Genomic DNA, 25,311 nt, shown 5'->3' with positions numbered 1-25,311 from the left:
AAATCAGAAGCGCCGGAAGCCAGTCGTGTATGTGGATTATTGTATTCTTGTTATTGCTATAATAATAATAATAATAATAATAATAATAATAATAATAATAATAATAATAATAATAATAATAATAATGATAATAAAATGCATGACCTCAGTGTAAATATTGTAGAATGTTTGTGTTTCACTTAATTTTGTATTGTTTGATGTCATTTTACTGCCGGAGTCTTTGCAGGGGGAAAAGGAGAAATGGGGGTTATAGATCATTAAAAAAATAAAAAAATCCAAACTGTTGTAAGAGCATATGTTTACTCTTGATCAATCATTCACAGCCGTTGGTCAAGACTGCAGAGGTAGAAGTCACAGCATAACGGTTGTTTTGTGATGTGGCATTTCTGTCCTAAGGACTAGCGACTCATTTGTCGTTATGGAGACGTTCATCAATTTACTTCTGACTTTATGCACGCTGCTTCTGTCTGTGAACTTTAACCCACGTGTGGATGCAAACAGGAGCCCATGGACAACTGCTGATTACAGGTGCAGTACTCCTCGCTTCAAGATCTCTTGGATAGACTTGATAACATTTGCTGTCAAAGATAATTATGATAATGTACGTTTACGGATGCCAGTTGGGCTGGGATGAGGAGGGCCAGAGCTGTAAACAGGCCGATACCCATTAACTGTAAGCTGGGGACCTGGTCTTCTTGGACGCCCTGTAACTCCTGCACAGACCAAAAGGTAATTAGTGTTTTTTTCTCAAGAAATTCCATAAGTTCAAAGATGTCGAAGAAAAGCTGATTACAACTTCTAGAACTAGAACTCTCTCCGAAAATCCCAACTATCGTATAAGGGAATGGACTTATTGGTTGATATAAAGCGCTAACTCCTTATTAACTCTGTCTTAGGCCCGTTTCAGGTACATAGAGAAGCCGTCACAGTTTGGTGGCACCGAGTGCACCGGGTCGCTGTGGGAGAAGCTGGCGTGTCCGTCTGTAACAACACAGTGTCTGGTGACAGATTTCTGTGGAGAGAGGTTCACCTGCAAACACACAGGCAAGTCCCACCAACGACCGTTCACACAGCACATTCTCTTAAAGCTGAGCTTGTTTTGTACAATCTCTCTCTCTGTCCACAGGGCGCTGCATCAGCCAGTCCCTTCGCTGTAATGGAGAGTTTGAATGTGAAGATTCTTCTGACGAAGAGGGCTGTCAAGACGTCCCCCAGAGAGATGACAAGTGTTTCACCTTACTGACGATCCCTGGTGCTGAGCGCGGTACTCAGGGGTAAATACAGCTGTTAAAAGCAATGCAATTTAATTACCAGAACAGTTGTAACTAAATATTTCCTTAACACACCAAAATCACTATGCTTTGCCTCGCAAATTGCTTTGAAACATCAAATCACACCGTTATTTCTTTTGCCTGACATTTAATCTGAATACTTGTACTTATTTTGAATTGTTTTACTTTCCTATAGCTATAACGTCTTGACTGGAGACTTTGTGGATCAAGTGCTTGACCCAAAGTATTTTGGAGGAAAGTGTGAATATGTCTACAATGGTGAATGGAGGAAATTCATCTATGATGCATTCTGTGAGAACCTGCACTACAATGACGATGAGAAGAACTACAGGAAACCGCACAACTACCATACCTACCAGTTTGTGGTATTGTCATGCTGTTAGTTATTTATTCGTGGAATTTATTAAATGGGCTGTTTTTGACCCGACTAAAACCTGTTACAGGCTCAAGCCACGTCAGAGGGCACGCAGGAATACTATGAAGATATGATGGACCTGCTGAAAGCCAGGAAAACGATGAAATCTTCCAATTTCGGCGTCACAGTGGGGATCTCTTATGTGGAAGTGGGACTGAGTGGAAGTAGGGAATCAGAGTTTCTCAAGAACATAACGCAATATAACAACCAGGTATGATTTATTCATCCAAAGAACAAAGCTATCTTACTTCATGATAAGAAGTGCAATTTGTTGTAAATATATCATTATTAATTGTTTGAGGTCAGTTTTCTTTCTTCCTAAAACAATAGTAGAAAATATGCTTGTTTGCCTTCTTGCCAAGAAATAGACAAGAGGATTGAAACCACTCTTATGACTATTTCTGTTTTTAGGAAGCTACAGCCAGTCGGCTTAGCATAAAGACATAAAGACTAGACAAAGGGCCTGGCAAGCCTGGCAGGGCCCAAAAAAGTCTGCCTACCAGCATCTTCTTTTGTACAGACTGAACCAACCAGATATGTTTTTCTTGGATACATTTCACTGGGTGATTAGGCAACCAGTAGATAGGTAATGATTTTCCGCTCGACAAAGCCAGAAGCCAATTTTTGTAGAGGCCAAACCGTGTCATAAAAACTCCTGGGTCCGTAATGTAATGCCATGGGACCCAAAACAGCTTTTTCCCCATAGACTTACATTGGGAAAGAAACATTTGTAAATCAGACAATCTTTTTTTGTTGTTACTTCCCAGTATGAACACATAAATAGCACTTATTCAAATAATTAGATTGAGGTTAAACAGTAAAATGAGGGTAAGCAAATATGTGTATTACCCCCATCTATGAACTCCTTGAAATAATGTTTATGTTTGGGTGTCTGTGGCCGAAAGAAAAGACATTCTTTTCGAGTATAAATTACATAATTTTTAAATTTTGATATAACTAATTTATAATTATTTCTACTTTTGATGAAAAAAAAAAAAAAAATACCTTCAGGAACTGGGTTTCGTCCGGCTGTGGTCCAAAGTGCAGACAGCCCACTTTAAAATGAGAAGTAATAAGTTGATGCTTCATGAAGATTTCTACATCTCACTCATGGATCTGCCGGAGCAGTATGATTTCGGGATGTACTCCCGCTTCCTCAACACATTTGGCACCCACTACGTGACAGAGGGAACAATGGGAGGAACCCTTGAATATATTGTGGTTGTCAACAAAACGGCTATGGCAGAATCAAGTATGTGGGCTTTCACTTTTTTTGATCAACATCATCTGATAGCAAATGTGATGTCAAACCGTTGTTCACTTCTCTTTCATAACTCTCACAGACATTGAGGGTAAACAAGCCGGTAGATGCTTCGGTGCTTCTATTGGTTTGAGTTATCCCGTCACCGACGAAGTAACAGCAAAGCTCGAAGTGGGTGTGATGCCGTGCAAAAAAAAAGGATCGATTACTCAATGTGAGACGTTGACTTTGAGCTGATTAGCTTCATGTGTAACTATGTCTTATTTCCATTCACCTGACAAGTGATTTGTAGTAATGTGTTATCAGAGTGTAATATATGTTTTCATTTCAAATGTAGCCAAGGACTCTGAATCATCTGTGGTTGAGGGCATTGTTAATCTAGTGAACGGGGGAGTCATACATGGCAGCAGCGACCTTTTGGTTATCAAGGACCCTGAGACCTACAGGAAGTGGGGAGCGTCCCTCAAATACAACCCGACAGTCATCGAATATGAGGTGACTTATTGTAGAATTCTTTGACACTGCATCCTCCTAAACAGAATTTAAAAAAGCAAAACACGAGTTGATAGTTTTTCTCTTGATTTTTGGCCTCCTTTTGGGAATTTGCTGGTGTGGCCATTTGCTTTTTATTAACTGTTTTCCTCTTCCTGTCTCTGTCCTACCTCCCTCGTGACATAGACCATGCCAATTTATGAGCTCGTGCGCCTCAGCACAGCCGCCGACCATGTAGGTGCAAGACTGGCCAACTTGGAGAGGGCCTGGGATGAGTATCAGCAGCAGTTTGACTCCTGCCGCTGCGCCCCCTGCAGGCACAACGGCATCCCTGTCCTAACGGGTACTTCCTGTAAATGCATCTGTAAGTCAGACCGCTTCTATGGAGAGGCCTGTGAAGAGACTCGCAGAGGAGGTGAGACTTTCGCTGAAATACTGCTCTTTCTTCCCGTTTCCAGCCTTTTTGCTAAGCTAAGCTAACTATCCCCTGCTTCAAATCTTTTTTTTTTTCAAGAATGATCTCTTTGTAGTAATTTATAATGTTGCAGGCGTTCTAAATGCATACTGCTGTGTGAGGAATAAGTAAAAAGTAAAATGTCTTCTTCTGGAATACAATGGATAAAAAACAACCTGTCACTCACATTGTCTTCGCTCAGGTAATGCTCTAGTTTCTCAAAATCATACTTCAATGACAGTCCTTTGTTACTTCTCACCGCTGATAATTAAGTTACTGCCTTGTCTTTCATCAGTTTGCCCATTTTGCTGCTTAGCAACAAGTGCAAATTAGTGATGGGGCTCTTTTTGGACAGATCATTTGGCTCAACTAAACAATAAGAGCCGGCACTTTCGGCTCCCAATCGACTCTCCAATAAGCAAAGGCTTTTATGTGTGGACATAAATAACTAAATGTGTTAAACTACACTTTAATTACAAATAATTTGACATTATGCAAGTATTAAAAAAAAACATGGACATCCAGCTATTCTCCATTTGCCAATTCATCAGCTGCCTGTTTCACTTGCTCCTCTGTTAAGAGGATGTGATTGAGAATATATACAGTACATATACTGTATATGTGTTTGTTAAACTCAGTTAAACCTCCCTTATTGTTTTTCTGGACAGACGCCAGGACAGATGGGTCATGGTCATGCTGGGGAACTTGGTCTCTCTGTGTATCAAGTAGGAAAACCCGTACAAGAACCTGTGATAATCCTGCTCCTGATGGCGGTGGAACAACCTGCCTGGGCTCCACCTCTCAGACTCAACGCTGTTAAAGCCACTTCGGTTCCAGGATGAAAATGCTTTTGAGCACAATCCAAGTGTTTTTCACGGAATAGAAACTGCTCTTCCACTATCCTTTACTGTCCAAGCTCAAAATAAAAGGAATGCCTTCTTCAGCACATACGCAACACAATGTATATCAAGGTAGTAATAAATGCGTGATGCAGATTTTACTAACTGTGTGCTTTTCTATCTGAAGAGTAAGACTGTAAAAGCTTTGTATGAAATTTCTAAAATTTGCCTTGAATGCGAGGATGTCATTTGGGTAACAGAAGCTGAATCCAGGTCAGTGCTTCAGGCAGGTCGAGTTAGGAAAGCTAGTCAGGTCAAGTCCGTTTTTGCTTCATTATGTCACATGGGAAGTCTAAAGACAAACAAAGACACCACAGACCAAACTTCTAGTTCCAAACAGGGTTTTATGAATCTCTATGTCAAGGCTGACAGCGATCGAGCAGATATTAAAAGCATTCAGTACGCTCTTGCTGCAGTCCTGTGCATGCCAGGCCTCCTTCGCTGGGTGCTGGGTTGTTACACTGTCGACTCCTCGACATTGTTCTTCCACTGCAGGATGACCATGCACCCCAGCAGCTCCAGCTGCCGTCAATGGTTATATCTGTCAGAAGTGGCAGGGTCAGTCCTCATATTATTGCTAATATTATATACCAATATATCTGTATGTGTTTTGTGCAATGAAAGTAAAAACATGTTAAGTTGTATGCACTTTTTGGGGGTTTTGGGGATTCTTAGAGGTTACCTTTCACTCTATTAGTGATTTCACAGCCCCGCCCAATGTAGCCAATAGGACACACACAGTCACACCTGGTGCCTGTTGAGGGAAATGAAGATATTTCATTATCACTATCATGACCATCACTGTAAACATCCTCAATGCCACTTTGTCACATTGTGTTTGGAAACCAAATCTACAAAAAAAATGCCAGAGGCATATTCTGTTGGTGTTACTGGCTTCCTTGCCATTCGTTTAGGGTGATGATAGCACTAAACCTTAAGCTTTGGCACAAAGGGTGAGTAGAAACAAAACATAAGCTCAGGAAAGAATGAATGATATAAAAACAATACATTTTTCATCAATAACTAAATGAAATAGATACAATAAATGAAATATACTTGTAATGAACACCACAAAATGCTATTCTTTAAGGGTACCTTTCAAAACGGCCATTCCATTGTTGAGGCATGGAGCGCATCGGCACGCACTAGCCTCTGCCAGGTACTCTGACAGCGCTCTCTTTAGGTTTCTTTTCAAGGTGGCAGCGTGGGAGAAGTCTCTGGAGATCACCAGCTCATACAGCGGCCGTGTCTAAAGAGAAACAAATGTCACTACAGTGCTAAACCATCTTTGTACTGTCAGAATCAAATTCTCTTTGGATAGAGCCAACTGAAACTTGAGCCTATTTGTATTTGGCACAGTTGCTGTTTGTTCCCTAACTTGCTATTAATCATCCAAGCTGTACTGGCGTGTTTGTAATTGTACCAACACTGTCCAACTCTTGTGAATGTTTCTGCATCAATAAGTCAGATCAAATTTTAGTATCAATACCGCTGCAAATTAAGATAAGAAATATAAAAGAAGATACAAAAAAAGAAGTATTGATGATGTTAATGCCATACGATATTGTGGAAGACAGGAAACACATGTAGATACGAGAGAATTGTGAATGGCATTATGGCAGGTAGTATGAAGGAAAGCAGAAGAAAAGGGAGAAAAAAAAGGGAGAAGCAAAGCATGGGATTCAGCGAAAGACGAAGAAACTCACTGTTGTGCGAATGAAGTCAGGGTTATAACGCACGCCTTCGCCCCAGAGCGCCATCAGCTGCGGGGTGGGAAGCTTTTGAGCCACCAAAGCGGTGATGGACTCACTACTCCCGCCCCTTACGACAGTCACTGTGTCCTCCACTATGCCGCCAGTCACTGTGTCCTCTGGGGAGAAACCACATTACTTTAGAGTTTTAGCATCTTGTCTGATGTTAAAACAGAACATGCGGTATTCGGCCGGTAATTTGGTAGAACGTGGAACCTCACCTCCCATCTCATTCAGCATGTCATTACAGGATCCACCTTGAAACCCCGCCGACACATAAACACCAAATATGTTGGCCCCGACCTTAAGGCCTGTCTGCGTACAGCGTTTAACGTCCTCCAAAGAATAATCTAGAATCACAAAGCCAGGGAGTAAGAGAGTGGTTACTAAAATCATATTTATAATTCAATAAATTGAGCCACGAGGGTCAATATTTCACTGTAATGGTTCTCTATCCCTATGCGTCTGTATTAAAAAAAAATGAGCTGCTCGGCCCAGATAGCTAGCTAACTCAAACCCCAAAATACAACGGGTCCAACAGACCCACAACACCTGCCGAGTAACAAAAAAATGAACACCATACAAGGTTTAAAGATGATGGACTATAGATGACGTCACAGCCATTGCCAAACCCCATTATCTGTTCGCAGTAATTAGCTTTATGCAATCTTGCAACGTGCAGTAAATTAAGAAACTGAGCAATTAAACCAATTGATTAGACTTGAGACCCCCGTGACTCCGGTTCGGCAGCCGCTAATACGTATTACCTGTCTTCGCGAGCTTCTCCTTGTTCAGGATGATGGTGTACTCATAGTCTCCTCCGAGGGCTGCCTCTGTGACGTAGTGGGTGCCGTAGTCCCTGAAGATCTGTCTGTATTCCCCGTAAACATAAGACTGTGGCAACGCGCGCAAGCGCTGCAGGAACTCAGGGTGTAGCATCAAACCATCGGACTTCAACATGTACTGGGCCAACTCCAGTTCTGCTTTGGCCTTCACAAACATGTTTTTCTGAGAGGAGAATCAGTAGGAGGCAGGTGATGAATAATTCACTGTTTTCTGGTTAAGATTGCAGGTATTTTAAATAATTGTGGGTTTGTATAAACCAAGAATCCATCTGTTTTTTGAGAAATCAGTAGCTTGTAAAGAGGTGAAGCGAGAGAAGATATCTCACCTCACTAGAAGCACGGCGAATCTTCTGTTCGGCTTTGGTTTGTTTGGCGTCTTTGCGACTATAGCCAAATTCAAATATGCCTGGAATGGCGAAGCCAAAAGCAACAGTGGTTTGGACTGAGCGCTCCTTTATGGTGTGCTTCTTGTAGTCAGAGTATGACTCAAAAGACTGCAGCGTGAAATCATACGAGCCTTTTGTCTGTAAGTACATGAGAAGCAGAATTTCCTTTTTAGTATGTAATAAGCAGGACCGTATTAACAAGCAATTCATTTACTGTGAACGTGGAATAACAGATAAAAGAATGGGACGAAAGATGACGAAGAAAAACAATCCCAATCTTGTTGATCCACTCCAATTAAATGCTCACTATACACCTGCAGAGTGTACTGTTGCAAATTGTAAGGCTTCCTGAATCTGACATCCTCGATGTAGTGCGGCAAGCAGCTGCCAGCGTAGTATCTGTTATCAAGCACCACTCCCTCCAGGTTACTGTTCAAAATGTTGATTCTGAAAGATAAGTAAGCACAACAGCATTAACAGCGAGCAGATTGATTTGAAAAGAGCAAGATGTATCGGAAATAATCAAAAATAACTGGCACTCACACATTGCAGTCTAATCGCAATGTGACTCACCCTTTGGCAAGGTTTTCGATTCCCCAATACTCTTCAGCCGCATGCCTGCAGGGCTTGGGAACGTTCTTACAGCCGGCTTCATCTGACATGTCCCCACAGTCATCCTCCCCACTACACTGCAGAGGTTCGGGAATACAGCGACCTGAAGGAGAGGAAAGAGGTGGATGGCATTTAGTAATGGTTTCCGAAACAGGATACAATCAATAGTTTGACATTTTGGAAATTTGCTATGAAGACATGGAGCTTGGCAAGCAGCCAATTGGCTTGGCTTACCAAAACTTCTGAAGGCAGTGGGGGAAAATGGAGGAAGTATAAGGGTCTGGATCTAGGAGATACCTGTTTGGTTGCAGAGGAATCCCTCACACAAAGGAACGTTGTCACATGTGTAGCGGGCTGAAACAGCACAGGCCTCCTCCTCCCTGCCATGAAAATTGCACGGCTGCCCTCCAAACTGGGACGGCTGGTCCAGTTTAGCATAGCGATACTGGGTGGTTGAGCGGGAGAAACACATAAACGGTCAGAGAAACACAGAGGAAGGCTCGCCACTACCCAATAAAGACGGTGGAAACTGCTCCAGGGAACTAGAACAGCCGAAATCCCATTAGACGACTGTTTTCACTTTGTCATGTCAAGGTTATTAATCCCCCCACCTGGTAAAGTGGATGAGATAGAGCACTGAAGTACATCAGCGGAGACCTTTGCCAGCAGAGGAGCTGACAGAAAAACAGCACTCAAGGGTCAACATGTTGAATGCCTTTAAATCCTAGCACTGAATCTAATCCTACTGTATCAAATAGTATAACATAAATAACATACATTAATTACAATGTGTTGGATCAGTTCATCTGACCAGAAGCGCAAGGGGATATTATATATTTATGTTTAGTTCACTGTAGTACATAAAGCCGGTACTTTTCTTCACTATTTTTCATTTGATTTGCACAATTATTACATTACGGTTAACAGTAAAAGGAAACGTTGGACATTTTGGGAACTACACTTATTTGCCTTCATGCCGAGAGTGAGAGGAGACGATTGCCAACACTCAGCTGCGCTAAAGCTAGCTAAATAGCTAGCTGCAGCTATACATTCACCGAAATGGGAGAGTGGTACCAATGTCCTCCAAATGCTCAGCAAGAAAGCATGCTTTGGCTAAGCTGTGTGGCGATCAGCTGACGAGTGGCATCCAATCATATGCATGCAGGTGTACACTTTTCACTGTGACTCAGCTGCTACGCCATTTTCATATAATTTGCTTGAAGGTATTTTTGGTATTACTAAATTAAAGCTGGGGTCGGCCACTCGGGAGGCACCATCAAAAGTGAGCTCCATTTTATTTTACGAGTATCCACCAGAAAGATTTGCTCGATCTGTTGGAGTACGAGTCCATGAGGAGGGGAAAGGAGCGCGGTGCCAGCGGGATCTGACTGCCTCATGTTTCATTCACATGTAAGAAAACACCTAAGATGAGCAGTGACGTGTGAGCAGGCAAGGTGTGCAGGGAGGTGAGATTATTGGACAGGCTTATCACAGTCCTGCAACAACAACAGATTCTGTTTGTTTGTTTTTTCCTTTCTTTTTTATGGCAGAGCATTTGATTTATTGATTGCTTTCAGGGTGTAAGAATACATTGCCTACCTCAGCTCTAACCTAACTCAGCCGATGTGTTAAAGACAGAGCTAAACCTTTTCTGACAAATCTAACTGTTTTCAGATCGTGGCGTCCTGATGGGCCAACAAACCGCATGCGTTGCAGCTGTAATGTTCCCCAGCGCCCACGATCACCTGTCTGGCGTCATCATACTTACTCTCTTTTTCTGACAGGTGTCACAGCGTGACCACGAGCTCCACTCTGATAAAACACAGTCCACTGGATGAACTACCACCTGATCGCCCACCGAGCGAGCTTCGCGAACACGAGGCTCTTCATTGTTCGCTGCTGCGACGGCGACTTTACTGTGACGCGTAGAGGAAAATCAAAGCAAACAAAGTGACATTTATTTACTGACAGATATTATGAAGCCATTAAAATCTCAAAAACAAATGGCTGTAAGATTGACTTCTGTTAGAACTATATATATAATCCGAGATAAAACAGGATTAGTGTGCACTTCGAATCACTTTTAATCTCACACTGAAAAACATCATTAATATAATGTTGGAGGATAGAAATCAGTACGTCTTTGACTGCAACTAGATGAAGAATTGCAATGGAAATTAGCATTAAAACGCAGATGTTCTATTCCTCAACAGACAAATACAACTCCTACCTTAGCAGTATCAACGAAACATAGAGTAGAGCACACTGCACACTGAGTGTACTCATCCGTATCACCACAGGAAGCATAGCTGTGTGTTATGCCTGACTGTGAACGAGGAGACGGCACCGCTCAGCTCTCTATGTAAACACAAACTGATCAATACTGGCCTGCACATGAACTCAGTGCTGCTATAGACTCAGAGCTGGAGCTGAATACACAAGGCTGTGGGCCTCGGTGCTATTAAACAAGGTGTTGTGGGATTAGGTCTCGTGTCAGTGCGTAATGAACACGCAGGTATGACATCAGGTTTATAGTGGAGCACGTGTGATTCTATACAGGCCCCCTTAATCCAGGAGCTCTGGACATATTCACAGTTATCTTAAACTTTATTGGTTTTAATCCAGAGGAGTGGGAGGAATCAGAAAACATATCTTTGTATAAATATATATATATATATATGAAAGTGGAGGAAAATGACGGCTTTTTAATAAAGTAAATTCCTGCTGTAGAGTTAAATCAATCAAGTCATGTTTGTGTACTTTTGACCTTTAAACTTGCTTCACCTTTACTGATTTTGGATTTTACAGAATTACACAATCAATAGACTCCACTGATGTTTACTGACTCGGTGGAAAGCAACATAAATAATACTAAGTAACTGGTACATAAGAAGATATGTTGTCCTTCCAGTATGTGCAGTGAGGTTCGATTAGTAGATCCATGATTGCAAGGACAGCAGTGGTGTGAATTAAGTGTGATTATAAAGTACTCGTACTTATAGTTTCTTCTACATTACTTTTATTTGATAGCTGGATGGTCATCAAAATAACCGGTTGAGGCGAAAATAAGTCAAATGTTGCGATATTTCCCAACTAAAGCAATCAGTTACAAATATGTGAAGCATTTTTTTTGTTACTTTCCGTGACATAAATCATCTAATGAACCCTCAGATCAATTTTGTGACTCTTTGGAGGGGGCAAATCACTGAAAAACACCACCTAACTGTATTTATTTATATTGAAATCCAGCTACACTTTCAACTACAGTAGAATACTTCTTACACACTGATGCATTAGCAAAATATTAGAAACACAGGCCAGTCTAATGTGCCTTTGATACTTTAAGTGCATTTTGCTTTGAATACTTTCTGTAATTTTACTTAATGACACTGTTGAAGGACATTGTGTGATGAAGCAATGTAATGATTACAAAACGAGAAATTCATTATCATACTAATCCATCACATTCACCTGAAGGCAGGGAGGATTACTGCAGAATTAGTTGGAGAAGAGCAACCTCTGTTGGCTGCTGTGGTGACCTTTACAGCAGGTACGTTATTAGAACGATGGCGTTGGTTTAAAGAAAGAACAGCGAGGAGAAAAGTGGGAATCACATGATATTTTATTTGTGACTGAACAGTGGCATGGGTACAGTGAATGGGGAAGTCATAGACGTACAAAAGTCCTTTTTTCTCTTTTTCATGACAACTCTTAATTCCATAAATAAAATGTACAAAATATTTTGGACTATATCTCATTTTTCTTACACAAGCAGGGATACAGTTACCATTTGTTATTGTAAGACTAGCAGATAATAGTGATATCTCTATTGTTCATATTATATAAAGTTGCCTTTCTTTTTGACCATTTTGATTCAGTGGAGCAGACCTACAATATGCCCAAGTGCTTAGTTACAACAATGACCTGTTTACTGTATACAAATGACCCGACAAGAACAGTGACTGGACAACAAAAATAAACCTGATAAGGCATAGAAATGCACTCTACTGTCTCCGAGCTCAAGGTTATTAAGCCAGTGTGGGTTTATTCTGCTTATTTATTGAAGGAACAAAACAAAGATATGACTCAAAGAGGCAAATTGTAAACAATGCGACCTCAGCTGGAAATGTAGAATATCTAAAAACAAAGATGCAGGAAAATCTGCCTCCTATTTACTAAATAGAAAAACCTGAAACCTTGAAGGAGTAGTAGGATTTTTTTTTTTGCTACCTTTCAACTCCTTCATTTCTTTCAAGCTCAAAATGAGTGAGACAGGAACAACAGGCTTTATTTTTGAATGACCATGTAACACAGATTCACAGTTCATATCGCAACAACCCGAACAGAAACAAAGATGTGTTCGGAAATGAAAAATAAACGGCTGCGGAAGCGAAACAAACATCCAGACGTCAAAAATGGAGGTGCTGGTAGGGCATTGCTTGAGAGAAACACAGGTAGTTGGCATCCAAGAGGCAGAGAGCTATCTTATGGCACAGAGGCTCAGGTATAGGGGACGGGGCAGATTCTTATTTACAAAATAGATGTTTGGCAAAGTTTACACAGTGAGTCATTTCGATACCTCCAATGACTCGGTGTCATCAACTCAGAATTCACAGCTTATAAAATAAGAAAAAGAAATCAAAACTCTTTTTTTTTCTTCAAATTTGTTTCAGTTCTCGAAAGGAAGCTGCACAGAACAGTTTGGCTCACAGCTCAGTCCGCTGAATCCACATTAAGTCTGTTCATGCAAATGGACGAATCGGTGGAGCAACACTATGAGAACATTTGGCAAATCCATCTGCTGTTGCACAGTCTTTGCTGGTGGCGGTTGACAAACAAAGGTCAACCACGTAGCACGCTGCTCCTCTTGAAAGGTTCCAAAAAAAAGAATTAGCATCATCAGTGTCACCGCGGCCGTTTAATGCATCCTCACAGGTATAAACTCATTAATCCGTTACAGGAGGGTGCAGTCGCCTCCTGCCGTAGGTTTTCGGTCAAAGATCAAAGGTCACTTCCTGGTTGAAAGGTTGTTTTTTTTTTGATTGGACGATAAAGCCAAAGTCTGGTTGTCATGCTGAGGAGTACATGTAGAGTATGCGGCCTCTAGAGGAAAGCAGATCCGAGGATAGCCAGCTTATTACAGAACTGCCAAAATATCCTTTAAAGGTTGAAAAAACAGAACACATCTGTGTAATCCAGCTGTGTGAGACGCTGCTGTTCACAGTCACTCATCCTTTCTCTTCTTCTCTTTCTCGTGAGCTTCTGTCTTGGCCTTGAGCGCTTCCATCCCCTAGAAGACAAACCAATTGACCAAATCATGAAGCCGCTTTTCTGCCGTTACAAATCTCACCACCAGGTGGCAACTTTGTGCCTTATCTGCCTTTCATTTGGTTGATACTGACAGACACAATGACCAGAACATTGAACTAAACTGAGGCTTTTTCCCAAGCGGCAGCAAACTGCTCATCGGCAAGGGAATTAAGACAAATGGAAACATAAAGCAAATAAAGTCAGGTTCGGAACAAATTCAAGAGGGGGTGGGTGTTTGTTGTACATTGGAGATGAAAAGAGCCGTGGCGAATATGCATGAAAGTTAAGGTAGGTCAGATGCATCAAAGCCAGACTTAAGAGAGTAGGGGACTGTGAATACCCACTTGGTTTTCGTGATTCCCTAGCTGTCTTCCTGTGGACAGGTCTGATCATTCGAAGGATCAGGAGCTCCACTCGGCACCGGAGAGATCGACCTTGCACCACCGCAGCCCTGAGAGAAAGAAAGGGAGGAAGCTGTAACATTTCTATTTTGCACGAGACGTGCTTTGGCAGAATCACTTATCCTCCAGCATGTGAAGACCTGGAAAAGTGCATCTTTTTTTTCCCCTCCCACATTTTCCAGAAAAACACCAGCGAAACATTTAGGATAATCACCGTGACACCTCATTTTACCTCGTTACATACGATCTAATCAAGACACTTAAATCATTTTTGACCTTTCCTGCTTAATTGGCTTGACATTTTGCTTTATAAAATGGATAAAAATCAATCTCATTTGGCCGTATTAATTACGTGACATACCGTGTGTGTGATTACATGCAATGCACTTGAGAGTAGATCATCCATAAGACAATAATAGATCATAACATTGTGTCAGGCGGTTATTGAACCAGAGGGGCGGAGCTCACCGATTGTTCCTCCTTGGCGTTGCTGCAATTACCCTCCAGGTCTACAGGGGAGGGATCTGTGGGGGGGTCACTGGCCTGGGAAGCGGGGCAGTCTGATGACGAGCTCTGCTGAGGGGCCGGAGTGGACGCTGCGGAGAGAGGAAATAAGAAACGTTCAGTAAATACAGCGAGAGGACACATAATGGGATTTCACTTTGTTTGCTATAGTCTGCTCTGTGAATACATTTTAGCATCAAGCTGGTAACCTGCACTGAGAAGCAATGGATTCAAATCCAGATCATGACCTTTATCTCATGTCATCCCTTTTATTTCTTCTCTAAAATACCTGACATTGTGTATTCTGCACATGATCAAACAAAGCACACCATTATTAACATACACTTCCCTTCATACCTGTCTGATCTCCTTAAACCCTATATTCCATCCCGTGCTCTTCCCTCTCAGAGTACAGCGCTCCTTTCTGTTCCCAGAGGTAAAAACAAGACAGCAGGCTGCAAGGCCTTTTCCTATCATACTCCCTGCAAACATATTAATATGGACATAAGGCAGTCTGTCTCTGCTCTGGCCTTTAAATCCAAACCTAAAACACATCTTTTTAGTTGCTTATTCTTGAGCTTTGCTCTGTCCTGTCGAGAGGAGGTTGTGTGACTCAGGTCCGTTGCAGTTGCAGCTATCTTTATTCTTCTATGTGTTTACATGTGTAGTTTTTGTCATTGTGGTTAATTAATTAATCTGCACACACATCATCTATTGCAGTTTGTCTGCTCTTGGAGAGAGATCCTTCCTTAGATGCTTCTGCTGAGGAGCATATGAATACTTTTGGAGAAATTTCACTCAAAACCGCATGAACATCATGGTGGCACAAGATGAAAAGTGGGGTCATCAAAGTCATAATCTGGGAACAATGAATGCCTGTACACCATTGAATTTACAATGGATGGGATGGATGTTGAAACAGTCCACCCTGTGACACTGCCGTTCATAGAGACGTGCAGCAAGAAAGGCTAATAATGTTTTTAGAGATGCTTTTCTAATGAAGTGGAACAGATGGAGATCCATTAAGATGCATTTACATAAGAAGACAGCAACTCAGAACACTTACGTGATTCAGTAGACGGTGATGTGGATGTCCCTGGGCTCAAGGTCATCCTAGAGAGATCAAGGTCACTACAGCTTCCGTCCTCTTCCTGGGCCGCAGCTGCTGACGGCGGCAGCAGCTGACTGCAGACCAGTGTGTCCGGTACACTCATGGGGCCCGGGGTCCCGCACCTGCTCACCCCCGCAGACGCGACGCCAGAGCCCACACATGCTGCGCCGGCTCCCGACGTAGAGGGGCCCTCGCCTGCGTCCGAGTCGAGGCCCAGGTCTTCCTTCCCCAGGCTCAGCTGCCTCTGAAGCAGGGCCGGGTCGGCCGTGTGCTGGGGGCTGGTGATGGCGGAGGAGGGGGCCGACATGTCGCAGGCTTGGGGGCACATGGTGGTAATGGGTACGAGGCCTTGCAGCATGGCAGCTGGAATGGCGTGGCCTCCCACGCCCACGGTCTGGGCAGGCATGTAGGCCGCCATGGCCGCCCACTGCTGCTGAGTGGCCGGGAAAATGTTGGCCTGGCTCCAGATGAGGGGCTGACCGCCGGGGAGGACCTGAGCCACCTGGAGGGGCCCCTGCACGGGGAAGGCCAGAGTCTGAGCCTGGGCAGGAAACGGCTGCTGCGCCCACTGGGCGGCCTGCACCGGACCCATGGTCATATAACCTTTGAGCGGGAACAACAGGAGGAAACGAATGATGAAAGGATATCAATTCTTATCGTGGACAGGCACATTGTGAAAGGGATTATGTGAAGTAAGTTGTTTCATGCGTTATAAAGACTGCCTTTGAGTAGGCTGCCGTTTTGAAAGTGATGGGACGTTCTTGAATGTTCTTGAAAGACCAAAGTGTCAATGGCTTTGCTAAAATATGCAAAATCACCATTATCTGCCCTTGAAGAAACATCGCTTTACAGTATCTCTGTGGTACAGTCAATCTGGGCTTTTTTCCCCCCGCAAACTACACATCAAAGGAAAACATCCCCACCAGCACTTTATTCTCTTTTATGTTTCATATTGTGGGAAAAATGCAGCGTTTCAGTGCGGGCAGCTACCTGACGGCATAGAGGTGGGGCTGAAGGGGGCGTACAACTCAGCAGTGTGTTGCTGCTGTCGGCTGCTCCTGCTCGGGTCCAGTGTGTTGGCGGGGGATGGGGGCATCTGGCAGGCAAAGCACACACACACACACACAGATGTCACTACTATCAAAGTCACCTAAAAGTCACCATGCTGCACATTTATCTTTAATCCGCAGTACTGTCGGATAATCGGGTAATTTAGGTCCCTGCGACTGTCCGTAGGCAATGATCTAACATGACAGGTAAAATAATGTCAAATCACCATGCAGTTTCATCAACTTGTACCAATTGCACAAAGGTTTTGTGTCGCAGTACTCACCGAGGGCGGAGTGGACATGTCGCCGAAAAGATCAAAGTGGTTGATGTTCTGTGAGTCGAACCAAGAGGGAGGAGGGGGGAGGGGGGGTGAACGAGAAAGAGAGACAAAATCCAGTGATACATCACGACAATGAGATTTGCACACTCATGAAACCTTGAATTCATCTCCAGATAGGGTATGGGTGGGTAGGTGCGGGGAGTGAAATCTATTCATAAAGGCAGTTTGTGCTGTGGATGGCAAGAAACAACTATCCCCTCGTTTCATTATCAGAAAATGGATCTAAAATGAATCTTTCATGGCTCGCTATAATTGAGTGGGTAAAAGGCTATTCAGTCCTATAAAACAGACTCTGATTAGATATTCTTATGTCTGCCAATCAGGAGGGGCCCCCCATGAGAGCCTGGGCCACTTTATCATGCTGATTCTACTCCCGAGAGCAGATACATACAGAGGAGCGTGTTTATTTCATCAAATATATGAAAGGAAGAAGCTCCTGGAACCATCCGACCGAGACAATGAGGCCACCTCACCCTATAGGCAGACGTGACCCCTGCTCTAGTCCCCTCTGTTGTCTCCTCAAACTACTTATTAGGAGAGGGGGACGCAGCTATGGAAGACACTATGGAATGACTAAGTTGCATGAAATGTCTCTGGGGCCATGCACAAAGCAGACAATGAATCACCGTAAAAAAGCACAAAAACACACAGAACAAACAGGATTCACAAAGCACGTACACGAACAAACACACATGTACAACATAAATGAAAAAGAAAGAAAAAGGAGGAATCACAGCAATCAGTGTCACCGCTAACAGGGTGTTATGTCCTCCTCGAAAAAAGCCGGGACATGGAGGATTGCGGTTTGCACGGCACTTTGGAACCATTGAGGGTCACAGAATGAGTCTGAATTTGGGGAAAAAGGTAAACATTGTGCACAGAGGTCTCTCCCTGCAGGCACTGACACACATCAGGGGAGCTCAAGGCTCTCAAAAAAGCTCCAACTGAATGAACAGACAAGCAGTAACACTTAGAGATATGGAAGCGCTGCTACTTATACGGGCATGGGCTGTTTGGGTGAGATAGCGAGGGGGCCGGGAAAGTTTATCTGTTTGATATGCTGAGCAACAAGCACACACAAACAGCGGAGAGCGGAGAAGCACGCTAGGGCTGTTTTCAGAAGTTGCATGGAAATTGTCTCCGAGTGAATGTTTGGCAAAATAGGCTTGAATGAATGTTTGTATAGGCGATTCGAGAGATGCAACAGCGTTGTCACTGCATGGTGGTGAAGGACTCATGAAATCTAACAGGATGAGGTCAAAAATATATTCAGTTTGATGAAAGGGAGCAAAATCAGAAATGCCTTCTGTGCCGTTTTCTGAACAAAATACATTGCTATTCATTAAGGTCGGGCTTTTATGAGTGTTTGGTGGATTTGGTTGTATGTAGCCGCGACTACACTGCATGCAGCTCAACCCAAAAACCCCAAAACTACAAACCTCTCATCTTCATCCTCTGAGGAAGACGGAACAGCCCCCCCCCCTCCCACCCTTTATTTATCGAGCCAATCCGCCGTACCAGTCAGTTGGGACGGGAAAACAGACTCCAAGCTGATTTGGGCTCCATCTGGTCACGACATGCGTCAGATTCTGCACAAGATTGGATTTTGGATACGAAGCCTGCCCCTCTAATGTCCTGTGAAATTGCTGACATGTCTGACTTTGGTTGACCAATCAATTAGTCTTATCTCTTCAAGCATGCTCGGCATGACCAATGTGGCTTTGTTTCATAATCATCATTGTCACCAAAAAGCGGATGCAGACATAGAGCCCTGTCTGAGTCAATCTGGGAAATCCATTTTAGAGCCTGTAGGCTATAATACATAACTAAAACTATTAAATACCGTAGAGCAAAATCATATGGATGGAGACTGTCAAAGGGGGCTTAAGGTACTTCCTTCAAGAGGATGCTAAAGAGAGGTTTGTAAAGGTAAAGGAACAAATGATAAAAAATAAAAACACCTACAGTCATGAAATGGCGTTTTGGGACATCATAGATCCCTTCCTTCTGCTGACCGGTTGGGACCTGCATTGGATTGGAGGTCGATTCAAACGTAAGTAACAGAGCAACACCTTTTTATGTTTTTTTTTTTTTTTTTAACAGGCTTGGTTATTTATTTTTTTTAAAAAACAGGAGTTTACAAAATCTGAAACATGTGTATAGAAAATACATCAATTTCAATTTAGTAATTTTTTGAAGATGTCAATTTATCTTTTAGAGCAATGGGATTATGCAAATTCGACTGTTTTTTTTTGTTGTTGAATCAATTCTACTTAAATCAATATTGATTGCAAACAATGCTCGACGACGGTGCGTGCTGGTTCTGTGAGTATTAAGAAAGCCTATTGTTATGCAGCAACAGTACGTCTCAACTGGTTCATCTGACAAAACGAAAATTCTTGGGCTCTGGCCTCCTTTGTACATTTCTCTCACATTTATTCAAACTATCTGTTGCTTTTAACTTCGCTGCCTGTCTCCCATATCGCTCCCTCGACTAGTTAACTCTCCCTTACGTTTTCCTCAAGCCTATTGATCTTGTTTCATTCTGAGATCAAATGGCATGGCAAGTGATTAATCTCTCTCTCTGCATCTTTCATCTTCAGAGGAACGCAAGATACAGAGAGGCATAAAGAGGAGGAGGACGAAGAGGAGGAGGAAGAGGAGGAGGAGGAGGAGGAGGAGGGAGAGAAAGGGAAGGAGGGGGGATAGGATTAAACCAAACGACAGGTCCCTGGAGTCCTCGCTGGTCCTTCAAATGGTCTAAATTCAAAAGGTCAAAGTGTTGGATGTATAAAAGGAGCCAGGTATGCAGGCTTTGGATGAACAACTGACCTTGACTCTTCTGCTGTTGTTTGTCATATTAAACATAAAGCTGCTGTTTGTTTTTTTTACTTTTTCATGAAATCCTAAAGATTTGTTCAACAATTGTTATGCTAAGTATTTGCATTTTGTAATTACCTCCCTGTATAGCTGTTTTTATTGTTAGTGGAGAGTTTGCCATTCCCATGCTGGATTCACACAGGAACCGCGGCATGCATGTAATCGAGTGTAATTTTATCTCATTGATCGCCTAATTGTTTAGCGTGCTCTCTCATTACACTGTGTCAGAGCCGTATTTAGTTACTGCTAATGCAAATGAAACATCTGATGCCGCTACTTCAAATCAAAGTGGGCAACTGGCGAGACACGGGTGGCTTTTATTGCAAAGAAGCCACGGGAAAGGCGACATTTTCATCATTGCGGTTAGTGCCGTCTCTGTTGCAGAAAAACACATTTTCCCATTTTTCAACAGGGGATCAGTTTTAGTTATTGCAGGGAGTAATGGATTAAAATCTTCTGGATTATAACTTCAATATGAACCTCCTAATATAACTCACAGCTTGATTTGGTTATTTCCTACATGGCTTTTTTTTTTTTTTATCTTCTGCCAAGTTAAAAGAGAAACCTTGGTTTGATCTATCTTTGAATCCCCAGAAAACCCTTTTTTCCAAAAACCACTTTGCAACTTCTTACATGAATCTTGAAAGGTGCTATAAAGTCATGTTGTTAGTACTTTTACTATTATAATCTATCACAGGGTATGAAGAGGGAGAAGAAAAGGGGGGCAATGCTTGTCTTTGTACCTGATAAACGCTCTCCTCTGACTGGGGGCCACGGAGGGGTTCGTGTCCAGCCTCAAACACTATGTACTACAGAACAGAAGTAGTGGGCAAGGCGTAGAGGTGCAGAGGATAATGAGATGGGAAGACAGAGAGAAAGGTTGGCATATAAAAGAGAGAAACAACCAGGGAGTGATAACATGACGAGAATAAATGAACGCACAGGGGAGCGAGGATGGCGTCGAGTGGGGAGAGAAATGAGTTCACGCGTATGAAGGGTGTGTAAGAAATGGGGCATGGGAAAGAGGAATGGGGGGGATGTGGAGAGAAAGAGAAAAAAAAGAGTGAGGTGGGAAGAGGAAAGAGCACAAGTATAATAGGTCAGGCAGTAGTTCAAAGCAATGTGGAGGTCTTAGCTGGAGGACTCCCTTCAACATCAGCAATATGATGCTCCACCTCTTTGAGAGGAAATAGACCCAGACGTCAGGTTATTCGCTTGAGATCCATAAGCGATGTCTCGGATCAGTCAGTATCTCCTCTCAAGATTGATGGGAATAAATGCCTCAATGTAAAAGAATAGTTTGACATTTTTGGAAATACATGTATACACTTTCTTGAGAGTGAGATATATTCCCTTTCTCATATTCGTGTGGTAAATCTGGAGCTGGAGCCAGCAGCTGCTCGGCTTAGTTTAGCATTCAGACTGGAAACGGGGAAACAGCTAGCCTGCTCTGTCCGATTGTAATACAAGTAGGCAGTGTTAAGTTTGTCAACAGCCTATTTTTCTTGACATAAACACAGGACAATTCTCCACTGAAAACAATAATTATGACAAATAACTACACTTTTCGTCAATGAATAAAAACTTAACGACAAAGTGAAGAACGGACGAAAAGACAAATGACCCAATTACTATAATAATGCAAAGTCTTACTAACCACCTGCATCACCGTCCAAATCTATGTCTGGTTCAGAAGTTTGACCTGATGCACTTCAATCAGTAACGTTATGTCTCGGTCAGAAATGCTATGAGATATTACCAGTTCTTGGAAGAAACAGACGTATGGACTAAAATATTCTATATTCCACTTAGAATTAAACAAGAATCAGCAACAAAAAAGTTTGGCTAGACTACAAAAGCATGCAGGCAGCAAACTGACATTCATAAAAGGTAAGTAAATGAAACGTTATAAGGGGCTGTGGATGTAATGTTAACATTAGTGTCAGTCTTCAATAAAAGGAACGAGTAAATTGGAGGATTAATGAAGCTGTCGACCTTCTAAATCTTCCCGAAAGAAATAACACTGTGTTAACCAACGTTTTAGCTTCTCGTCTCAATCTTAACCCAGAAAAAAAACACTGAATTTTAATGACCGAGTGAGTAAATTATCTTGTGAACGATCAGCCGCTCTAAGGGGCGCGAACAGGCAGACGTTAAAGCGAATGCTCGGCGAGCAGGAACGACAGAGAGCGAGTGGTTCTGTTGAAACGGACAGTTTGAAAATGACAACTGGATTCACCGAGGAGTAAAGGCAACATGGACGGTGTGTATGTGTGTGTAAACAGGTCCGCTACCATTAACCTGGTGATGGATGAGAACATCGTCTGTCACCTATAGGTTACAGTACACATCAAAAAATGCTCAAAAGGTTTGACGTGAACTTAGTTATGGAAATAACCAAAACTGACCATATCAGACACAAGAAAATATGACAATTTTAGTCAAAAGATTAATACTAAATCAAAATCAAGTACCAACGTTAACACTGCAGCTCAGATGAGGTGCTGGTAGGTGGATTTCGTTACCTTTGGACAGACAAAGCTAACTGTTTCCCCCTGTTTCCAGTCTTTGCGCTAAGCTTGGCTAATTAGCTGCCGGCTCCAGCTACACATTCGCCGTGCAGACACGAGAGTGGCATTGACCTTATCAGCGATAAAAGTGTCAAGAACAAGTGTATTTCCCAAAAATGTCAAAGTGCTCCTTCAAGGTTTCTGGCCACAGTCTGGAGTTTTGTCAACCAACATCAACATAATCGAAAGCTGCAAATGGAATGACTTTATGCAAGACACACTTTAAGAGCAAAGAACAGAGGTGATCTGAGAGGTGGTTGGACGTAGCACTGAACATAGCATTCAGAGTAAGAGTTAGTGTTGTCTGTATTCAGTGTGAGCAAACACAGAGAAAAAAAAACAAAACATGTACAGCCAAATAAATGCACAGGGCAGAAAGGAGGGAGGGGTAACAATCAGTCAGGGGGGCATGTCTTTGGGAGAAATCAGAACATTGACACAGATCAACTGAAAAAATATGGTTTTACAACACTGCACTGGCAAATGGGAGTTGAATGGTTGAACAAAACTGTCCACTAGGATGGTCTGCTGTGTATTACTGGAATGGTGGAATATAATGAATCATTAATTCAAGCAGATCAGTGACTGGAGGAGATATTAAAATTCATGATTACTATTTTTTTTGGCTTTTCATTCCAAGCTTTAAGAGTGAAAACAGCACCAGTGAAGCTAGAAAAGCATCAGTTCCCGCTCGTGTGCCTCCGGACCTACCTGGTAAACTGGATCGTCCACTTCGTCCTCCAGGATGGTCTGTGTGGCGGTGGGACAGAAGGCAGATGACACGTTTTGTTTTTCATCAGTAAGACAGTGCAACCCAATTTAGAGTCTCATTAGAAAGTAAATGGAAGGACGGAAAACATCGCAAAAAAAATACATTCATCTCAGTCCGTCGTTTTCTACCGGCGAACGTAATTACACACTCACAGCTTGTTTTAATGAAACAGCGATTTAGGACACACACCAATGCGTGCGTTTCCTGTCACACGTACCTGAGTCCATATTAAAAAAAAAAGCATCTAAACCTGTTGCATTTCATTATATTTAGATATTAGGACATGGAAATCATTGGTGCGCACAAACACATTTCAGTAGAAGCTCGAGAGCGTTAATATATCTGTTGTGTGAATGAATCGCTGGCTGAGTTATAACGTGTGGTCTCGCCTCCGAATGGGAAACAAAACTGAGGAAAAAAAGCCCGAAATGTGCCGTCCTACCTGGTAGACCGCCTGCTCACACTGTTTGTCCTTCTGGGCCTTCTTCTCCATCTCCTCCCGCTGTTTAATGTCGTAGATGAGCGTGAAGAGGTCGCGCAGGTCAATAATGAGCGGCTCCGCCTGCATGAGAGGAGGAAGAGGATGAAGAGAATGTGGAAAACCAAGGGGTGGGAAGTCAGGAATGAGTGGAAATGGACAAATAAAAAGAGAGATGCAGGGAAAGAAGGGCACAGTGAGACGAAAAGCAGTGTTTGGGACGACGAACATGTGTCACCAAGCAGGCAGAAACAGAGATGTGAGAGGGAAATGAGGCAATGCGGGAAGATTATCTTAAAATCTTCAGGAGTAATGTTATAAAACAAATGGTAAACAGAATTCTGAGGCGACTAAGACTTGATTCAACTGTGTTACCCTCAACAACTTCATGAATATGTTATATTATGAGTGACCTTTATAAATTGTTTATTACTTTATTATGTATTTATTCAAATATTCATGTTATTTTTAGTCAGCCGACTCGCGGAGAATAGATTATGTGAATGCAGAATATGAAGATGTTTGGTTCTGACCTCGTCACAAGGAAACAAGCTCAGCACGGCTGAGAGTGGGGAGCGATAACAGCAATTAACCCTTAATCAGACAACTCAAACTCTACTTGTTTACTTAGTATCTATCTGGTCAACTGGAGTCTTGTAAATACACCTGACCTAAAAATAATGAAGAAGAGACCAGCATTAGCAATGTGCATTTTAATATTGGCAGCGGTTTCTTAGATTAAACAAGGTGGTGATAAAATGAACAGTTTCCTGTTACTGAAGTTACTGAACTGAACTACAATACACATCACAGCAGCCCTCCTCCAGCAGCAGCAGCTGGAGATGTAGATTAAACAAAAGAGTGCACATCTGTGGGTTTGGGACTTGGACTTGACAGAAAGAAGGACTTGACTGCCTATAAATTTGATTTGAGACTTGAATGCAAAGTCTCAATTTTAATCAGAGTGTTTCTGAGAGTGTAGGAAAGGCCCTGCACAGCTGCACGAGCACACAGCTTGAATATGCAGTTGTTATGCTTGTATGCATTGCATGGACTTGGTCTCAGCTATGTGAACACACTCTTTGGTTAACTGTCATTTAATGGTCAGCTTTTTAAAAAAAAAAAGACCTGACCCTCAATAATCTTGTGACTTGGTTTGGAACTGCCCTCAAGGACTTGAGACTTGATTAGGACTTGAATAGAATAACTTTTCGACAGCTCTACTGTGGAAAGGTACCTACCGACATTGCGTTCTTGATGGCCACAAACTTATGGTGGCCCTCCTTCCCGCAGACGTAGCCAAAGGCCCGGTTGTCCCTAGTGTCCTTGGCGATGTAGCTGATCTCGTGGACTGAGTGGTGATGCATGAGCACCTGTATAGCAGAGATGTTATATGTTACAGCAAAGACCATGTGGGCCTAATGAAATAGGGTTTTCACACAATCAACTCTTTGTCTTGCACCCCTGAAAGGCGTACAAAAACTGTAC

The 25,311-nt window shown here is 42.6% G+C and overlaps 3 protein-coding genes across 5 annotated transcripts in view; 1 reads left to right on the top strand and 2 right to left on the bottom strand.

The window, feature by feature from the left end:
* Window positions 1–418: 418 nt before the first annotated feature.
* On the top strand, window positions 419–4,734 carry c8a (complement component 8, alpha polypeptide). The gene is made up of 11 exons (XM_068571476.1): window positions 419–528; window positions 621–729; window positions 897–1,044; window positions 1,127–1,274; window positions 1,468–1,657; window positions 1,736–1,918; window positions 2,719–2,959; window positions 3,051–3,182; window positions 3,306–3,463; window positions 3,647–3,875; window positions 4,583–4,734. Exons 1-11 carry the CDS (start codon window positions 419–421, stop codon window positions 4,732–4,734), a joined length of 1,800 nt encoding a protein of 599 aa, XP_068427577.1.
* A 465-nt stretch (window positions 4,735–5,199) lies between these two features.
* c8b (complement component 8, beta polypeptide) lies at window positions 5,200–10,714 on the bottom strand. The gene is made up of 12 exons (XM_068604956.1): window positions 10,638–10,714; window positions 10,176–10,323; window positions 8,705–8,852; window positions 8,369–8,510; window positions 8,110–8,242; window positions 7,736–7,933; window positions 7,332–7,572; window positions 6,786–6,914; window positions 6,520–6,683; window positions 5,909–6,062; window positions 5,496–5,567; window positions 5,200–5,354 (listed from the first exon to the last, which is right to left on the bottom strand). The coding sequence occupies exons 1-12, from the start codon at window positions 10,712–10,714 to the stop codon at window positions 5,200–5,202; spliced, it is 1,761 nt and encodes a 586-aa protein (XP_068461057.1).
* A 1,306-nt stretch (window positions 10,715–12,020) lies between these two features.
* Window positions 12,021–25,311, bottom strand: part of dab1b (DAB adaptor protein 1b) — a 39,663-nt gene continuing 26,372 nt past the window's right edge. For 2 of the 3 annotated variants that reach the window (XM_068604927.1, XM_068604946.1), the window contains 11 exons: window positions 25,065–25,196; window positions 23,788–23,907; window positions 23,285–23,323; window positions 20,747–20,812; window positions 19,089–19,148; window positions 17,067–17,114; window positions 16,724–16,829; window positions 15,689–16,336; window positions 14,587–14,714; window positions 14,062–14,168; window positions 12,021–13,697 (listed from right to left, as the gene is read on the bottom strand). In XM_068604927.1, the coding sequence (XP_068461028.1) occupies window positions 14,079–14,168; window positions 14,587–14,714; window positions 15,689–16,336; window positions 16,724–16,829; window positions 17,067–17,114; window positions 19,089–19,148; window positions 20,747–20,812; window positions 23,285–23,323; window positions 23,788–23,907; window positions 25,065–25,196 (1,437 nt within the window). In that variant the 3' untranslated portion in view covers window positions 12,021–13,697; window positions 14,062–14,078. The remainder of the gene's footprint in view (window positions 13,698–14,061; window positions 14,169–14,586; window positions 14,715–15,688; window positions 16,337–16,723; window positions 16,830–17,066; window positions 17,115–19,088; window positions 19,149–20,746; window positions 20,813–23,284; window positions 23,324–23,787; window positions 23,908–25,064; window positions 25,197–25,311) is intronic. The other variant, XM_068604935.1, reaches the window with a different exon arrangement.

The sequence above is a fragment of the Clinocottus analis genome, unplaced genomic scaffold, assembly GCF_023055335.1.
Source record: "Clinocottus analis isolate CAN_PGR_092001 unplaced genomic scaffold, fCliAna1.0.p SCAF_11, whole genome shotgun sequence".
NCBI classification, from domain to species: Eukaryota; Metazoa; Chordata; class Actinopteri; order Perciformes; family Cottidae; genus Clinocottus; species Clinocottus analis.
This window is presented reverse-complemented; position numbering and strand designations above follow the sequence as displayed.